Here is an 18,122-nt window from a genome sequence, read left to right on the forward strand (position 1 = left end):
ACAGTTTGTCATTTTCAGTCAGCTTTACAAGATAGCCGCTACCTGAGATGGATAAAAACCTAAAAAATAGTTTTCAGTTAATTGGCTGTATTTTCCAGACCATAAGGCACACTAGATTATAAGGCACACCATCCAAAACAGTATTTTGTGAGTTTTTTTTCCACATATAAGGCGCACCAGACTATAAGGCACTTGCAAATAAAAACTATTGTAAGAGCTAGGGTTGAATCGAAGGAAACACCACAAGATTAAAAAAACTGTTTCATAGAGCATAATTTTCAGAAAATCTGGTATCACCACTAGAATGAATTGATAAATTCATAAATGGTAAGGCTATGAAAATAGCAATTCATTGTTCTAATGCATTTTCAATTTTTATGTACACCACTTTCGAATCCGAGGCAAACTGGATTATAGGGCGCTTTGTTGAATTTGTGACAATTTTGTTTTTTTAGGTACACCTTATTGTCTTCAAAATATGGTACTGTTGACAAAATAGTTCACATTTTTATTTGTCATTTACTCTTAGGTACGGAAGCACATAAATGACCTGTACGAAGACTTGAGAGATGGACATAACTTGATCTCGCTGCTGGAGGTCTTGTCTGGAGACAAACTTGTGAGTTCCCGTTTTATTTTGAAACTTTATCATTTTGGTCCTTCTTCTTGTAGTCTCTCCACTCCCTCTATGTGTTCTTCTATTACTTATTTATCATTTACTAATTGTACTTCCTCTTTTACTGCCTGGATTAAATTCAGTTTGGAATTAGGTTCTTATTCAAATATACTTACTGCCTAACGTATAGCACTGCAAAATGAATGCATACATAAATATATACATGAATAACATCATAAAAATGCATAAATTAATACAGAGATGAATAAATAGGTAAATGAATTCGTGTTAAACAATTTTTCCCCCTTAGTTTTGTGCTTTGTTTTGCGATATCTGTTCATTAAAGCATTTTTCTCATTTTGCTATATTCAAATAAAATCCTGCTGAATTATATTTTTTCCCTACTAGTTGAACCCCCGCAATGCAAAAAGTGTAAATAACAGTGAATAAGAAAACAACACGAACAAAATATTTTTTTTTTTTCATTTGAGCATTTTATCTTACAGAGCAAAAATGCATGGCAGCATTACAAGAAAGTTAGAAAAAGGGGTACCTCGTTTACAATTTCAAGTTTAACTTTCAGGCACATTAACACAGCTAAGTAACATTATTAACTCCTTAATTTTAAAAGCGCTTTAATATGAGTGCATGCAATTTTATTAACTAGTAATCGCTTTTAGAATTTAACATTGAGTGTTGTAAACTTATGCTATTTTCATTTCTAGATTTTGCAATTGACTGATTCGATTCTGTGATGATCAATAGTGTTTATGCAGATGTTAAAACAACCCCTTTATGTTTCTTTGAATATAAAAAAAATCCATCTAAAGGGCAAAAATACACAGGAATGGAATCACAATACAGTTGGTTGGGATAGCTTCTTCTTTCTTTCTTTTTTTTTTTTTTTTTAAAACTAGCTTCTTTGTTTTTTCATTTTCCATTCATGTTTGCTTGTCCGGTGTGTGTTTGTGTGTGTCTCCATTTTATTGATTTATTTACCAAAATATCACTTTTATTTATTTATCCATCAATGTATTCATTTATTTATTTATTTAGTTCTAAATGCATCTATAAATTTATTTATCCTTATTGTAGCCACTTATTTATGTATTTATCCCTCAATGTATACATTTATTCACTTATTTCTCATCATATTAATTTATTTGTCTATTGATTGATACATTAATTTATGTATTCATTTTTTTATCCCTCGATGTATTTATTTATTTCTGTATTTATTTATCTCTCCCTCAATGTATCAATTTATTCATTTAGTCATTTATTTATTTATCCATTAATTTATTGTTTTTTTTGGTGTTAATTCATTCATATTTAGCATACATCATCTTTGACACAACGAAACAGTAGATTTGGTTGATCTTAGATACTCAATTTTTTTATTTTAGCTTTTATTATACTTTCATTAGCATTGTTATTATTTCTTTTCATCAACACTTTACTTTGAGCTGTCTTTGTTTTGTAATTTCAGTTATATAACGTAACATATACCTAATATTTCATAGGGACACTTTTGTCCATCAAATGAAGTTAGTTTTACACCGTGACTGCAGAATAAATACAAGATGCAGGACTTTTGAACTATAACAACAAATTTAAAGGAGACTGAATTCTTCCTTGAGCATCGAACCAGTAATCATCATGCTTGCTTTCCCATGCACATTACCCGTTAAGTTACTTTCCATTTACTAACTTTCATTCTCCACTTATCTAGCTCCCGACTTTATCCGCTTGACTCCTCTGCTTTTGATTTGTTTTTCTGGCCATTGTCTGACTTCCTTTTGATTGGGCCTCTCTGTCTCCATGTCCCCCAACCTTGGACTCATCACCCTGCACATTTCATGGATTCAAACTTAAATTTAATAAACTTTGGCATTGCATTGTTGTGTTATTCTTAAAACTGTCTGTGAATGGAAATAACCCTTTTAAAAGGATACCTTTCCTCCTTTTGAGTGTTGGTTTCTCCTAAGGTTTATGTTCGGATATTTTTTCCGTTTCTCTGTAAATTTTGACGATATCATGAGCTGCAAGTTTTAACATACATCCATTTGGAAACCCGAGCATTTTGATTATACTTACTCTCTGTCATTTCATGACACTTGCCGGTGTTTTATTGGCATCTGTAAATGTTAATGTATTTTTTTCACTTATCTATCTATTCTATGATATATTCTAAATTTTCAGCCAATATACTAATGTGTCTTAATCAATAATATTTTAATATTAATGTTTTACAACTACATCACATACGATTGCTGTATTATTAATGTAGTTTACATATAAATGTATTTATGTCCTGCGGCTGTCTGTTGAAACCCCTATCAATGTAGATGAACTTCAATCGGGTGCTTTTCCTTATACAGTGTGCCTTGCCATTATGTTATATTTTTTATTTATTTATTTTTACCAATCATTGTGTGTTTGTGTATTTGGTGTTCCAAGTTGTTGGGTGGGGATAAATAGTTTTTTTTTTTCTAATTGTACAAGAATTTGTTTTATACAGCAGTATATATTACACTTAACTTTTATATTTTATTTCTCTATCTCTCAAATTCATAATGGTAAAAAAGTATTCTTATTATAATAAAATTAATTATCAATATATTTATTTAACATAAATCATAAAATAATTATTTAATGACATGAAAGAATACTTAATCTTGCGAAAAATACAAGGATTCTTCTTATTTTGTTGCATATTACCTGATGTGCAGTCCCTTCGCAAGGTTTCTTAATTTCCTCATGCTGAGGTATTGAGTGTTTCCTTGCCTTCGTGTAGGTTTTAAATCAGGGGATGTGTAATAATAGTCTGTGCTGTAGTTTTAAATAGTCTATTCTGTACAGTCCTTGATATTTCTTGTGATTAAGGCTGTATAAATAAACATGACTTGACCTTACGGAAAGACTTAAATAAAAAGGGAGCCTTGAATAACTGACGTCAAACAAGAAATAATGTGCTACAAACGTACGTAATTTTATTTATTTTAATAGATAAGCTAATTAAGAATGTAGTCAAATGAAAATAACACTCAAAATGTGCAAAATGGTATGCCATTGTAACAAGGATGTACTTCTAGTGCAAAATAAATACAATAATATGTTACTGGGCAATAAATAATTTTGTCTTCCACAACATGCCAATTTATGATTCTATTTAAATTCGATGAATCTATTTAGGTGAAAAGGAATCTCTCAAATCATGATTGGATATTTATAGCTTCCGCTTGGATAGTCTGCTATTTTGATGTCTTATTTCAGCACATGTCTTGGCAAATTATTTCTGACAGATTTTGGGTCTAGCTCATGTTTTTTTTTGTTGTTGCTGCAGCTGATTGCATTCTCAATTTCGTTCCTTCTTGCTGTATGGTTTGCAACTTGAGCGTCAATGAGCATTAGTGCAAGAAATTGGATCATGACATCGAGACGAGCATCCATGTAATGAATAAATCTACCAGCAAGATCACTTACATATTTGGAGCATGATAGGAAAGATGAAATTGGTGGAAATGTGACTGCCTTGTGATCTACATACTAAATTCTAATTTTTTTTATTTGTCCGGTGATACTGAACACATCCTGATTACATTTTTTTTCTTTTTTGCAGCCTCGAGAAAAAGGAAGGATGCGCTTCCACAGACTCCAGAATGTACAGATAGCGCTGGATTATTTAAGGAGACGACAGGTGAGTCTCGGTCTTAATGTGTTTCATTTGAAATGGGGAAGGGCGTTTCCCCATAGTGAGGTGTTACAAGTCACGTGTCTCCGCCCCAAAATTTGCCCCTCAATGGCAGATGGAACCCTTGGGGATAGTGTGCCATTTAGTTTCCTCAAAGCCCCAGTATGTATTACTGTATATAGCAATCCATGTTGGTTTAAAAATACTTTTCTCATTTAAAATAAAACACTATTGAGTCAAATAAAAGCAAAAACACATGGAATATCTCGTAAATGTGATTTTAGGTTTTGAAACTTGTAATTGTATTACTAATCGGAAGAGGCCTGTTGAAGAAGCTGACAAGTTTGGCTGAAATTTCCTACTGCGGATTCCTGAATTACAATTTTGCTCAGGTAGCTTGTCCGGGTGGTGCTTTTAGCACTTCAGAACCTTCCACAACTGAGCTCTGCATTAGGTGGTCCTCAAGTCCCATGATACTGACCCTTTTCCCACTGTTTCTTTCTTTGACCTCTCAGGTTAGCTAATTTCCTGTGCAGACTATGGCTAGCCGCTATTATTATTGTTAGCTGCTCAAGTAGGTTTCCAAATTTTGCCAAGTGGTATCCTTTGGGTGTCCATTGTGTGTCTTCTTTTAATGCTTACATCCCAGATCAAATCTAAGCCAAAACATCCAGTGGTGAATTATTACACACGGTCACTTTAACAACACCTTGATTACAGTAATGGCTGATTGTCTTCAGGCTTCAAATCTCATCACTGCTTTTTCAAATCCCATCAGTGGGTCTCTGGAGTAGTTTGATTGGCTTCCCATCCCCCAACAATGTAGTCGGGGTGCGATAATGTCAGCGCAAGCTGCCTCAGCTGTTGCCACATGTGATGCCCAAGTCCCAGACAAAGGAGTCATAGATGTGCACAATGGAGACATGTTATTGTCTCATCTGCGGTCCACTCTGTCATCCTTGGTGTTGTCCAAATCCCAAATTAAACGTTTTTATTGTCTGGAACGGATGAAAAAAATCGTTTTAGGTTTAATCATGGGTGCGTGTTTTTGTCTCATCTTTCAATCAGCAGCCCCTTTTGTATCAGTGGCATGTTTTGCTGCACCAGTGACAATCATGCCATCTAGTGGATGGATTAAAAATGCTCCTGACACACGTTTCAATATTATGAACACTAGTTTTTGTTTCTAGGTCAAGCTTGTAAATATCAGAAATGATGACATCACAGATGGCAATCCCAAACTGACCCTGGGATTGATCTGGACCATAATATTGCACTTTCAGGTCAGTGTGGCTTATTTTGTTGATCCGATTGTTCTTCACCAGCAATGTTATGGTTTTACTTCATTACTGCTTCAGATGCAATGTTTTTTTTGTTTACAGTGATAATGCAGCACTCAACTTAGTTTTTAAAAATATTCTAATATTCTAATTATAATTTAGTACAGAGTGTTGACATTTTTTTGACTTGGTGTATTTCTATAGTAAACTCACAGAAATAATACGGGACAGTTCAAAGTCAAAAAATGGACAACAGGCCATCATAAAAGTAGCACTATTTCCATTAGAGTAGAATATTTGTTCCTTTGTTAATCCAAGCATTTTTCCAAATCGGATTCCTTTAAAATGAGCTAATGTTCCTGGCTGAATATTCTGAGAAGAATAGTTCTTTAGCACACAGTGAACTCTGTTAATGTGTGCATGCACATGCCAGGAATCCAGGTGTAAATATTGTAATAAATAACTGTGGCTGTCACTTCGTTTTGCTAGCACTTTCTTTTGGTGCAGGGGATTAAAATGATATGTTTAGTGACAATAGGTTAAACTACATTTTAGTTGGAAATTAAATGCCCTATTTAGCATGTTATAAATATATGTTCATCTTAAAAGCACACAAAAAGGCAAGGATGAATCTTTTTTTATATTAAATTTTCAACAAAATTCTCATGATAATCCTTTTTTTAGAACTATGTTAATTTTTGCAGCAGATTATAATATAGTTGGTTGGTTGGTTGGTTGGTTGGTTGGTTGGTTGGTTGGTTGGTTGGTTGGTTGGTTGGTTGGTTGGTTGGTTGGTTGGATCCCTTAACCACTAGGATCGTAGGGGCAACATTTCCTGTGGTGTGTCTTTCCTGTGGGCAAGTAAGACCTGGTGGCGCCCAACCCTCTTCAGGCTAACATACTTTTAAAATATTTTATTTAAAAAAAAAAGGCCTATCAAAAATTTTACAATATATTTTCTTCATGATATCACACAACACATTTATTTTTATTTAATTTAATTTCTAATATATTTTTTTTCATGTATATTTCTACAAAATCCTCAAGATAGTACTTGGACTTGAGCCTTTTTGTAATGGATTATAATGTATTATGAAAAGGTTTCTATAATTTGGTAGTTGATAGTTTTATATTGTAGTTTTGTATTGAGCTTTAAAAATAATAATAATAATTTATATATATATATATATATATATATATATATATATATATATATATATATAATTTTTGGTTTTCTGCATGTAATTTCCTTCAAAATTCTCACAATGATACTTGGATTTTACTTACCTCTTTTTTTGCTGTGGATTAAAATAATATATTTTTAAAATGTTTAAGGTTTAATTTAATTGTAGTTTTAAAACAAGCCCCATTCAACATTTTTAAATATGTTTATCATTATATAACAACAAATAACGAGGAGTGTTTCTTCTACAAAATTCTCTTGACGGAAATAAAAATAAAAGCGCTATATAAATGCAGACCGATTACCATGTAGTGTACATTGTCTCCAACAAGGTTAAATGCGGCACTCCAGGATAAACATGTAATAAAGATGTAATAAAGACATTAAAGATAATGCCTGAATTTAAGTTCCAGGGAGGAACCGCAGAGAAAACTCTGCTCAGACTTGCGTGATGACAAGTCGAGTCTCTGTTGCCAAGAATTAGTCTCACGCAAGCCCTGCAGCTGTCCATCAGGTTCCGTCTTGATATTAAGGCGTGTCAGGAGCCTCAAATTCGCCCATGAAAATCACGACTCACATAAGTTTGACAATATTATGATACTTTTCTTTTTGCTCATTTTCTGTCATTTCTCACGGCGGTTTCATTTAAAAAAAAATTAATGATCTGTGTAAACTACCAGTGTAGGGAGTCCTTTATACCATATATGGAAATACATTATTAATATATTATTTGTATAGATGAGCGAGAAAATCTAAAGCCTGCAGAAAACATTTTATTACACAAAGGGGTTATGCGTGTTCATCACAAAAGAGTTCACATTTTTATTACTTTGAGTAACTGGGGTTTTTGGGGTTTTTAAGGGTTATTGATCTATCTTCGTTATTCATTATCCATTATCCGTTATCGGTCAGTTCATAATACGCTACAAAGCCTAGGAGCTGGGACACTTACTCTCAGCCAAAAGGCCAAGCTAAGGTCCTAGCCCTAAAGCCTTGCTGCGATCATTGCGAATGCACCGTTCCCGGAGGTACTGCAATACCGGGCCGATGCGTGGAGTGGACAGAGCAAGCTCATATTCCATCTCCTTCTGCAATAGGCGCATATTTGCATGCTTTTTGGATATTGCTCATGGGTTTGTTCATGCTTTTTGGATATTGCTCATGGGTTTGTTTAGCCCTGGTCTGATTTAGGTGTTGTTCAGATTTTCTCATTGGAGTGATTTTGTAATACATATAAAAGGAACAATAAACAGGGCTATTATTACTTTAGCTACGGTGATCAAAATTACATAAACTACAAAATCTAATTAATTTTGACAGTAGTATGTCTTGCGTTCAATCTAACCTAAATTGTTTCATCTTAGGAGGGTTTTCCTCAGAAATTATTTGATTGCGGAAAAATATTGAGGCAAAGTTTTTATCCCTCTACACTTTTTTTCAAAATTTGGCACATTTATATGTTACTTTCTACTATGCCACATTCTAAAACATTTTAAAGTTGGACCATTTATGACATTTTGCAATAAGCCCTACACATATTTTAAAGTAATAAATAAGGATGTACAATACCATATTTTTTAAAGTAATAACTATACTAAGCTATTGAGTAAAGTGATCCTCATTTTATAGCTCTCACATATTTTTCAATGTATCTGTGTTAAGCTATCCTTAACATGTGCGGACAAACTTTACAAATCTTTTTCTGTGGTTTGAAATGGCAGGTGTAAACTCTAATTTTTAGGACATTATCGCCATCTACTGTTGAGGAGTGTGATTGACCCTCAGTTACTTTTTTTTTTTCAGTAGAATAATTTTACAGAGGCAAAAGCCCACAGCCCACTGAAAACAGGTCCACGACCCACCAGTTGAGAAACATTAGTCTAGTTCCTGTTGTGTACTATGATGTAATACTGTAGTTTGATTTGGCAAATCACTTCCTGGTCTGGGTGTTTGGCTCCTTTTCTAAGCTTCCACGCTTTTCTTTTGTTCACATGATAGTTTTTTTTAACCCTTGTGCATGAAAGCCACCCCTGACTGTAATTGTATGCGTCCTGATGAAGAAAAAAAAGACAAATCTCTTTTGGATTTGCCGGTGATGCTCACGTCAATATTGTATGGGTCACGGCGGGCCGATTTGCTGAGCCAAAATTTCCATCAGGCTAGTATGACCTCGTCACACAGAGAAAACGTGTGATGTGCGCTTACTTACATCACTGATAAGAGTCGGAGGACCAACCCCCAAACTGGTCGGTGTGCAATTTTCAGCCCTTGCTTCGCTGAGAGCCGGGAACACGTGGGTCACGCCTGAGTGTGTGTTTATGATGTTTGTGCTAAGTTAGCACAGCCCGGGAAATGTTTCAAAGGTCAGAATGGATTCTGTTCTAATACAGTGCGAGGAACACTTGAGCAGTTCTTAGATTCAGTGAAGAGAAAATTATTGTCTTCCTGGTTGTGTAGAACACGGGATTTTGCCGGATTAATTTTTTGCAATAACAACCAACTGGAAGTTACATTTTGGAAGCTTCTCTGGTATTATGGGAAATGAGTGCGGCTGTGTGCGAGGTCCAAAGGAGGAATACTACGTGGATCCCAAGAAAGCTCCACTGAATCCTGAATCCAAGGCGCTCAAAGGTCGACGCTACTTTAAGAGACACAAGCATGGATTTGCTGATCTTTCGAAGGATTTTCCTGCGGGTGACATCCGAGAAACTTACAATCAGAAGAAGAAACATCGAAGCAGTAAAGATAGCATCACAACAAATGTCAATTCTAGACAAGGCAACCCTGCATTTAGTTCCTATAAACTCCTTAGTAAGACTCATGGAGGCCTATCATACATTGATGGATTCCACTTCACTGAAGATCATAAACTTCATGATATCTCCTCTGGAGGTCTCCAAGCTAAATGTCTTATGCCCATGAAGGAACTACTCAGAAAAGCACCTAGTTTTGGAGCCGTGGAGCACATGTTACACACACTGAGGGACAAGGAGGACCCTTTGAGTGATGAAATATTCACAAGTATTATTTGGGACACTCAGCCTCAGAGGAGGACCAGACGCAGGACCTGTTCTGGTCACGTTGAACGGGTGAAATGTCAAGGGGAGGTAAACAGATTAGACAGCTGTTAATTGCTATTTTAAAAAATGGGTGTATTTGTAGAGATAGTCAATATGTTTATATTTAAGATACACTGAGGAAATTATTTTGTGAATGTTGTAATATCACTTCAGTCTGCAATCAAATTCCCTAGTTTGGATTTATACCATGTGCAAATACATGACATCAACACCAGCAGCCAACCATTTTAACCACTTAGAAGCGCCACATAAGTTACAATAAGCGTTTACACTTTTTGTTTGTATGATACAAATTATATTTATCATAACTAAGGCTTTTATGTTAAACATGGAGATATTACTAAAGCTATTCAGTTTTAGGCTAATTGTGTTTATTTTTAAACCAAGCTATATCCATCCATATTATAGGAAAGGATGACAGTTTTGACTGCTGCCAGTACCAATACTATCAATATTACAAATGTCTCTAATCTAGTCTTAAAGACATGATAAAGAAAATACTAAAAATAATACAGAACATTTATTGTCCTTTTAACCAAATTCGCTGTATTTTGATATATGGGTACCTTATGTTTTGGTGTATTAGCACACCGGATTTTAAGGCACACATGCAAATTTGGGATTTATTGGTGCGCGTTAAAGAACTGGACAGAAAATACGGTCTTTGTTTTGGCAGAATTTTTTTTCGTAACAAACAAAGTAACAATGGTATCAAAAGGTTTTATTGCTGGGAACTATAGAGTTGATTGCTTATATTGGGATCGGCCTGAACATCCTTATTTTCTTTGGCTGTAAAGGAAAGAATACAAGCACATGTTTTGGTTTATTCTTTCTTCAAATCTATAACGTTAATGCAGCTCTAACGACAATTTATATAATTACCTCTTTACCTCATTTGCAGTACCTTCTCAAGGTTTCTTCATTTTCTTCATGTTGAGGTTTTTTACTTTTGTAGGTTTTAGATCAGGGGATAGTGTCATAATAGTCGGTGGTTTGGAATAATCTGTGGTCTGTATAGCCCTTTGAGTGCCTTTGTGATTATGGTCTATACAAATAAACATGACTTGACTTAAATTTAGTGTTGGGAAAGACTGTTTTGAATTACAGATACGTATAAATCTTTAAAATTCGATTTTGATTAGGATACGTGTAATTGTTTTATAATTTTTGTAAATGGTCTTCCTAATGATAACTTGTATGATTGTTTAATAAACCTTTGGGATTTTCCCTTTTTAAAGCCAAATTTAGTGGTGGGAAAAGAGTTTGGAACTAGAAAAAGCATTTTATTTATTTCCAGCTATGTATCTAATGTTCTTTTATTGCCGAAATATACTGTAGTATAATATATATACATATATATATATATACACACACACATAGTGACAACAAAAAATAATTCAATGATGATAAGCCAATTTCTTTAACCTACAAATCCCCCCGCATGAATTATTTTACACTCAATGCATCAAAATCATTGTTGGTGAAGAAATATATTCCTGGCTGAATTGTAACTGACAGGACCACACGTTCATCAATTTTTTTTATCAATGGTCGTTTTTCTTCTGCTGCAGATCTCAGAGATTCACGTCACAGGCGAGTCCCAGGACATGACAGCCAAAGATAGGCTGCTGTTTTGGTCCAAGCAGATATCAGAGGGCTACGTCGGCGTCAGATGTGACAATTTCACCACCTCCTGGAGGGATGGGAGGCTCTTCAACGCGATCATTCATAAATACAGGTATTGTGATCATTTTAGAGCTTGGTGCAAATGTGCAAATAGATATTTACTCAGGGTGGGACTATATGCTCTGGTCACGGTTTGGTTTGATTATAATCCTAAGGTGCCGATTCAATTTGTATCACGATTCTTGATAATAGAATAGAATAGAATAGAATACACCTTTATTGTCGTTGTTACAAAATGGGTTAACATATTGTGACAACGAAATTGGGCATGACACTCAAGAGTCACACATTCATACTTGCTATTCTACAAGTATTGAGTTTCGATATAACTCAAGATTTACATTTAATTTTGTTTCTCGAAACCAAGCAGCTTAAATGATACGCTTCTGGCACAAAAAATCATGAATAATGTTCAAACAATGCACACATGGGAAAAACTCACTGAAACACGGCAAAACAGCAGTAGTAACACGGTGCTAGCAGGGCTGATTAGAAAATCACACACACTGGTTAAAGTCACTGAGATCAGGAAACATAAATACAGTCACTGTTGAGTTTAAACTTTAGCACTCAGGATAAGGCGACTAGACATCAATGGATTTTTAACTTGCAAAGATAAACAGGGAGAGAAGCCTTCAGATGAGACAATTCCAACCCTGATTCTGATACCCTGTTCTGAGCCTCCTCTTTTTATGAAATCTTCAAGGTTACAAAAAAAACAGATCAGTTCTGAGGGCTGTTGGAATCAAAGAATGCAACATGATTGACCGAGAGTGACAATGATGTAATGGTCAATACAGTGAACAACCGTGCGAAATAATAGTAAAAATATGAAACTGACATGAAATCTCCTTTGCAGGAGTCCAATATTTAAAACAGAATAAACTTAACAATGCAAAAAACAGCAGTAACACAAGCAACGCTTCTGCAAATTTTAGTATTGTTAAAAATAACATTATCATGTTTTTTTTACATGGTGTCTATTGTTGGTTGTGACTTGTATCATCCTTGACACACAGCTCAAGTGCCACTGGTGGCTTCAGGGTTGAAATTGTGTGACAAAAGTGATGGCCGATAATTTGGAAAATAAAGTAGATGATTTCCATGACTGACTTTTATTGATGTTGTTTCTTTTTTCTTCAGACCCGACTTAGTTGACATGAGCCGGGTGTCCACGCAGAGTAACCGATCCAATTTAGAGAACGCGTTCGGTGTGGCGGAGCAACTGGGCGTGGCCCGATTGCTCGATCCAGAAGGTGTGAGAGCATGCACCAATTGTTGCACCATTTTTATCCGTTCTTGTGACTGACTTTGTTCTTTGTTCCCTCTCTAGATGTAGATGTTCAGTCTCCTGATGAGAAGTCGGTCATCACGTACGTCTCAACGCTTTATGACGCCTTCCCGAGAGTTCCCGAAGGTGGAGAAGGAATTGGTCCTAATGTAAGTTAATGACGTCCCTTGGCATGTTTAAAATATAAAATAATTGTCTTTATTGTCATTGATAAGAAAATACTGTGCATTTTTTATAATCAGATAAGTGGCAGGGAAAATGTAAAGCCCAGGGAACACCTGGTGCCAACCGCATAGGGAATTGGGCATAGACGCCTTTGGGTGCAGAATGCCAAGTGTGCCACGACTCAGCACACCTGATGCAATTTTCAGCTGTGTCGTTTTTATTTTTTTGCCGAGTTGTTTACGTCACGTGCTTTCGGATCATGTGACCATTTGAGATGGCAATTACAAAGACGAGTACATATTTACCACTGCGCTTAAAGGAAAGTCCAAATGAGATCTGCGTTGTGTAAAATGTGAGCCCTGTATTTGTAGAAAACAGCTACCAGGGCAACTATAGTGTAGGTTAGGAGTCTGTAACCTTTTTGACACAAAGCCATTAAAGCTAAAATATTTAAAAAGCCACACCATACATTTTAAAACAAAATTCAACAAAACCGCCTAATCCGCTTCTCAGACAAAAGCTGATTCTTCATTGCAATTTTTTTCTATGTGTGACATTTGCTGATTTGATAAAATCTATGAAATCCTTAAAGTGCCAGAGCCTGAGTCTGATATCAATAAACAGTACTTCAAATTTGTCTCCCTCCTCCAGATACTTTAAAGTGCTGAGGCTCAATTTCATTTTTGTCATAAATAATGGTTTCAGAACAAGGTGCAAGGAGATATTTTGTAAACTTGTCACAGTATACTGCAAACGAGGATACCAACAGATTTATCTTCAGTATACACTGTTTGGCGAGAAGGAGTGCTCGCATATGCGCCACCGTAGTCCCGGTCTGAATGTAAAAATGACACCGTTCCATGAAACAAACGCACAATTACTTTCTAATTTCTATGTAGGCTACGGTCTTAGCATCCATGAGTACTTCCGCAAACAATGGGCGCATTGCAAGTGATGTCACGTCACGTGTTCTCTTGCCGCTGTCACACAGGAGATGCATAGAAATCTCAGGAGATGGCTTACAAGTTTAGTTGGAAATGTGAACATCCATCCATCCATTATCTGCACCGCTTATCCTAAGTAGGGTCGCGGGGGTAGTGGAGCCCATCCCGGCTATCTTCGGGCAGTGGGCAGGAGACACCCTAAACTGGTTGCCGGCCAGTCGCAGGGCACACAGAGACAGACAATTCACTCGCTCATTCACACCAAGGGACAATTTGGATCGGCCAATTCACCTGACATGCATGTTTTTGGAATGTGGGAGGAAATTGGAGTGCCCGAAGGAAACCCCCGCAAGCACGGGGAGAACATGCAAACTCCACACAGGTGGTTCGATCTCATGACCTCAGAACTGTGCCGCACACGCGCTACCTACTGTGCCGCCCGGAAATGTGAACAATTTTTAAAAAACATTCGATATTACCCTAAAAATGTTGTAAGCGTATTACTCGGCCAATGCTCGAACCTGTGACCGCCGCTTTACATGACACACAGCGCGCACCGCATGATAGGGGGCGCCGCGCAGTTTGAAGAAAATCTGAGACTTTTACGTGTGCCTAATGCCTGTAAAAATACGGTAATGCACATTTAATATGTCTTTAACAGGATGTTGATATCAAATGGGTGGAGTACCAGAACATGATTAAATACCTCACTCAGTGGATCAAGCACAACGTGGCTGTCATGTCCGAGAGAGCATTCCCCAACAATCCTGCAGAACTTAAGGTATAAAATTATCATGCCATCTCTAACTTTTACACACTTTTTGAATGTAACTTCTTTAAACGATTCCCAATCTTTGCACAGGCACTTTATACACAATACCTGCAATTTAAAGAACACGACATCCCACTGAAGGAAAACGAGAAGATGAATATCCAACGTTTTTATAAAATGCTCGAGGTATGCAAAATCACCCCTCACCCGAACAAGCCAATCATAATAACCTGTCAAATTTGTTTTGTTTTTAAACTTTATTTCTCACACACAATTTGACAGAGGGTTGGGTCACCCATCATACAGCAACACGAACCACAAAATATATACAATTGACATTCCCAAAAATAACAGAAAAAAACAACAACAAAAAATGTTAATAAAAGAAATAAAATAAAAGGTGAGGTGTTTATACATCAAGTAAAAATTGTAACGTATCTAGCTTCAGTTGAATTCTTGCAGTGATTCTTTCCTTAATATATTTATTTATTATTGTTATTCAGCCAGTATCAACATGATATCTACCGGAAATCATTTTGTCATGCGAAGCTATCGACGTGACTCGTCGCCTTCCCAATATTCCCAATACATATGTCACTGGGTCCAACCGCAACTCCCAACCAATAATTAATTTTATCTCTGTCTGAGTACTTCTCCAGAAATTTAATATCACAGGGCAATTCCAGAAAATATGCGTGAAATCTCAGACCCTCCCACAGTTACGCCAACATAGATTGGATGTATTTTTATATTTTGAGGTGATAGAGGGTGTATAGAAGTATCGCATTTTTATTTTCCATTCAAACTCCCTCCATTTCGGACTGCTAGTTATTTTGTGTCCGTCTTTCAAAGTTTTCTCCCAATCTTCGTCTTTTGTCACAACATAAGCTTCTGGTTCCCATTATTCCTTAACCTCCATCCCAACCTGTCATATTTGTGTTGTTTCCCAGGTGTGGATTGAATTTGGGCGAATACATTTACCCCCGGGTTATCATCCCAACGACGTGGAAAAGGAATGGGGAAAATTAATTGTCGCAATGCTGGAGAGAGAAAAGAGCCTTAGGCCTGAAGTAGAAAGGTATGCACTAATTCATTACTTTTAATGGCATGTTCAGTCTCATTCTGGTTGACTACTATCAACATTTGTATTTATCTTCTGTCATTTAAAAGTTATTTATTGATCTGTTTTTCTATATAGGTCTATTTAACTAGGCTTTCAGCGAGAGAGTTAATTTGAAGAAGTAGTATATAGAGTTGAGTTTAAAAGCGACATAATGGTGATAGATGCTTCCAAGCCTCAGGCTAATTTTTAATACTTTGCTTCTAAGATCAATGGCGATAATTTGTCAAGATGGCCGATAAGGGATATTCCAAGACAGTAATATAATAAATTCTAAGAAAATATTAGCATTAAAATGTAATATGAAAGATATTCACGTTTCATTTTTTTGTGTTCATTTCAGAAAACTCAAAAACGTTTCTTTTGATCATAACAATAGATAATAAAATGTTTAAGTAGTATTTGCTTAAAAAATTCTGGTGATGTTCAGAATCATCAGCATCTGTTGAGATAACTAAAAACAATGAAAGTAAACATTTTTAATATCATATTTCCTGGATTATAAGGCACACCCGGTTATGAAACGCACAAAATTAAACCTTCAGTTGGAGCAAACTCCCTAAAAATTGTTTTTTAATAAAACATAAAATATTAGGAAATATGCTTTCACAAATAAATTTACTTCAATCATTCACACATGGTTACCGTAAATCGGAGCATTTTATTGTTATTTAACATTTCAGATTTTATTTACCGTATTCCTGTCTATAAGGCACACAGGATTATATGGTGCTCTTTGGAATTTCTGGCAATCTTTCATTTTTCGGTGTGCTTTATTGTCCGGAAAATACGGTCAGAATAATACTGATAATAATTATGAAGAATGTTTTTGAAAACATTTTATGTCACATATTCAACACCATTAAAACATTTTCTCTTGATTCATAATTGAGATCAGACAATAAGAAAATATTACTGGGAACTTTGGAATCATCAGCATGTGTTCAATTAAATAAAGATCAAGCAAATAGACAGGTCTTAAACGGTCTAATCGTAAGAATAATAATGATAGTAACCATAATGATTGAAAAAATATTAATGCATTATTTGGTATATAATTAACATTTTTATAAAGTTCAACATAAATATTCAGTACAAAATTTGAGCTTTGCAATTCATTTCTAACCAATGTTATGAGGGCAAACATTTATTATATACATTTTTAGCATATTTTACATTATAAAATTAAAGGTGCTGTCCAGAACTCCTTGCTGACGCCATCTTCTGGCTTAAGTCACCATTGCAGCCTTTGTCAAGCTGCTTGTGTGGCACGTGCAATTCTAAGACGTACTCAAATAAACTCTTCTTGATTGTATTTGAAACAGGCCTTCCTTCCCTTATTTTCACTATGTTCATGCCACACTAACAGAAGCCGTGAGAACGAGCATTCAATCATTCTCTGCCCCCTGCGCCCCTTCCTGCATCCTAATGTGTTGTCAGTCCTGAACATCTCTGAAAAATGAAGGATAAAAGCAGATAGGCGTGGTGGAATAAACATTATAAAGGCTCTTTGAACTCAGTTGGACATTGTTAACTCGTACTTAGTTGAGAAAGTATTCTACTTTCAACTTTTTAAGGACACCCCAAACGACGCGTCGCACATTTAAAATATTATTTAATGCACATATTCAAATCTACGTTATATTAACTACTGTTCTCAGGATCCCGTTAGCTGGATGAAGTTTCTGGGGCAGGGTGGTTTTGGTTCCTCTGCTGAGGCTGCTGTGGTCCCGAACCGACCTCGGATAAGCAGAAGAAAATTGATTGTATGGATGCAGGGGTTGATGGATGAAAGTTCACACAACTTCGATTTTTTTTACAAAATTTAATTGCGGTGCTACTTTGTTTGTTTTAAAATCTCTTTTTCCATCTGTGTTTTTTCCAGACTAGATCCTACAATTAAAGGAACTTATTTCTGGATTTACAGTAAATTAACAAATGTTTGTACAAATCAACAGACCTTGGTGGTTTTTAAATACTCCATATTAGCAGCATTGAAAGAAGGGTGTGTTTAAAAATCTGTCAGACAGCAATTACAAGCCCTCGGCAGCTTTTATAAAGGTTCACTGTCTCAACCTGCTACGAGATTTTAGTTCCCCTGAGGACAGAATATTATGTCAGGGGTGGGTTGGCCTCACACCCTTCTCACCTAATTCTGACACTATAAATGTGAGCAAGTTGAAATCTCTTCAATCTGTTTGGCGGTTTTGAGGAGAATATCCAAACAGTAAACTATGTGAGCTTTTGAACAATTAAGAGGTCGAGAGAAACGATGGCGTACTTAAGCAGGG

At 35.7% G+C, this 18,122-nt stretch overlaps 1 protein-coding gene and 1 pseudogene across 1 annotated transcript in view; one reads left to right on the forward strand and one right to left on the reverse strand.

The window, feature by feature from the left end:
* Window positions 1-18,122, forward strand: part of dst (dystonin) — a 152,559-nt gene that overhangs the window by 38,258 nt on the left and 96,179 nt on the right. The window contains exons 6-14 of the mRNA XM_088352010.1: window positions 530-619; window positions 4,239-4,316; window positions 5,501-5,593; window positions 11,425-11,591; window positions 12,683-12,795; window positions 12,873-12,979; window positions 14,601-14,720; window positions 14,802-14,897; window positions 15,662-15,789. Coding sequence (XP_088208136.1) covers window positions 530-619; window positions 4,239-4,316; window positions 5,501-5,593; window positions 11,425-11,591; window positions 12,683-12,795; window positions 12,873-12,979; window positions 14,601-14,720; window positions 14,802-14,897; window positions 15,662-15,789 — 992 coding nt within the window. The remainder of the gene's footprint in view (window positions 1-529; window positions 620-4,238; window positions 4,317-5,500; window positions 5,594-11,424; window positions 11,592-12,682; window positions 12,796-12,872; window positions 12,980-14,600; window positions 14,721-14,801; window positions 14,898-15,661; window positions 15,790-18,122) is intronic.
* Window positions 7,787-7,869, reverse strand: LOC148354167 (U2 spliceosomal RNA; annotated as a pseudogene).

Source organism: Urocampus carinirostris, chromosome 13 (genome assembly GCF_059441175.1).
Source record: "Urocampus carinirostris isolate Australia breed hairy pipefish chromosome 13, RoL_Ucar_1.0, whole genome shotgun sequence".
Lineage (NCBI taxonomy): Eukaryota > Metazoa > Chordata > Actinopteri > Syngnathiformes > Syngnathidae > Urocampus > Urocampus carinirostris.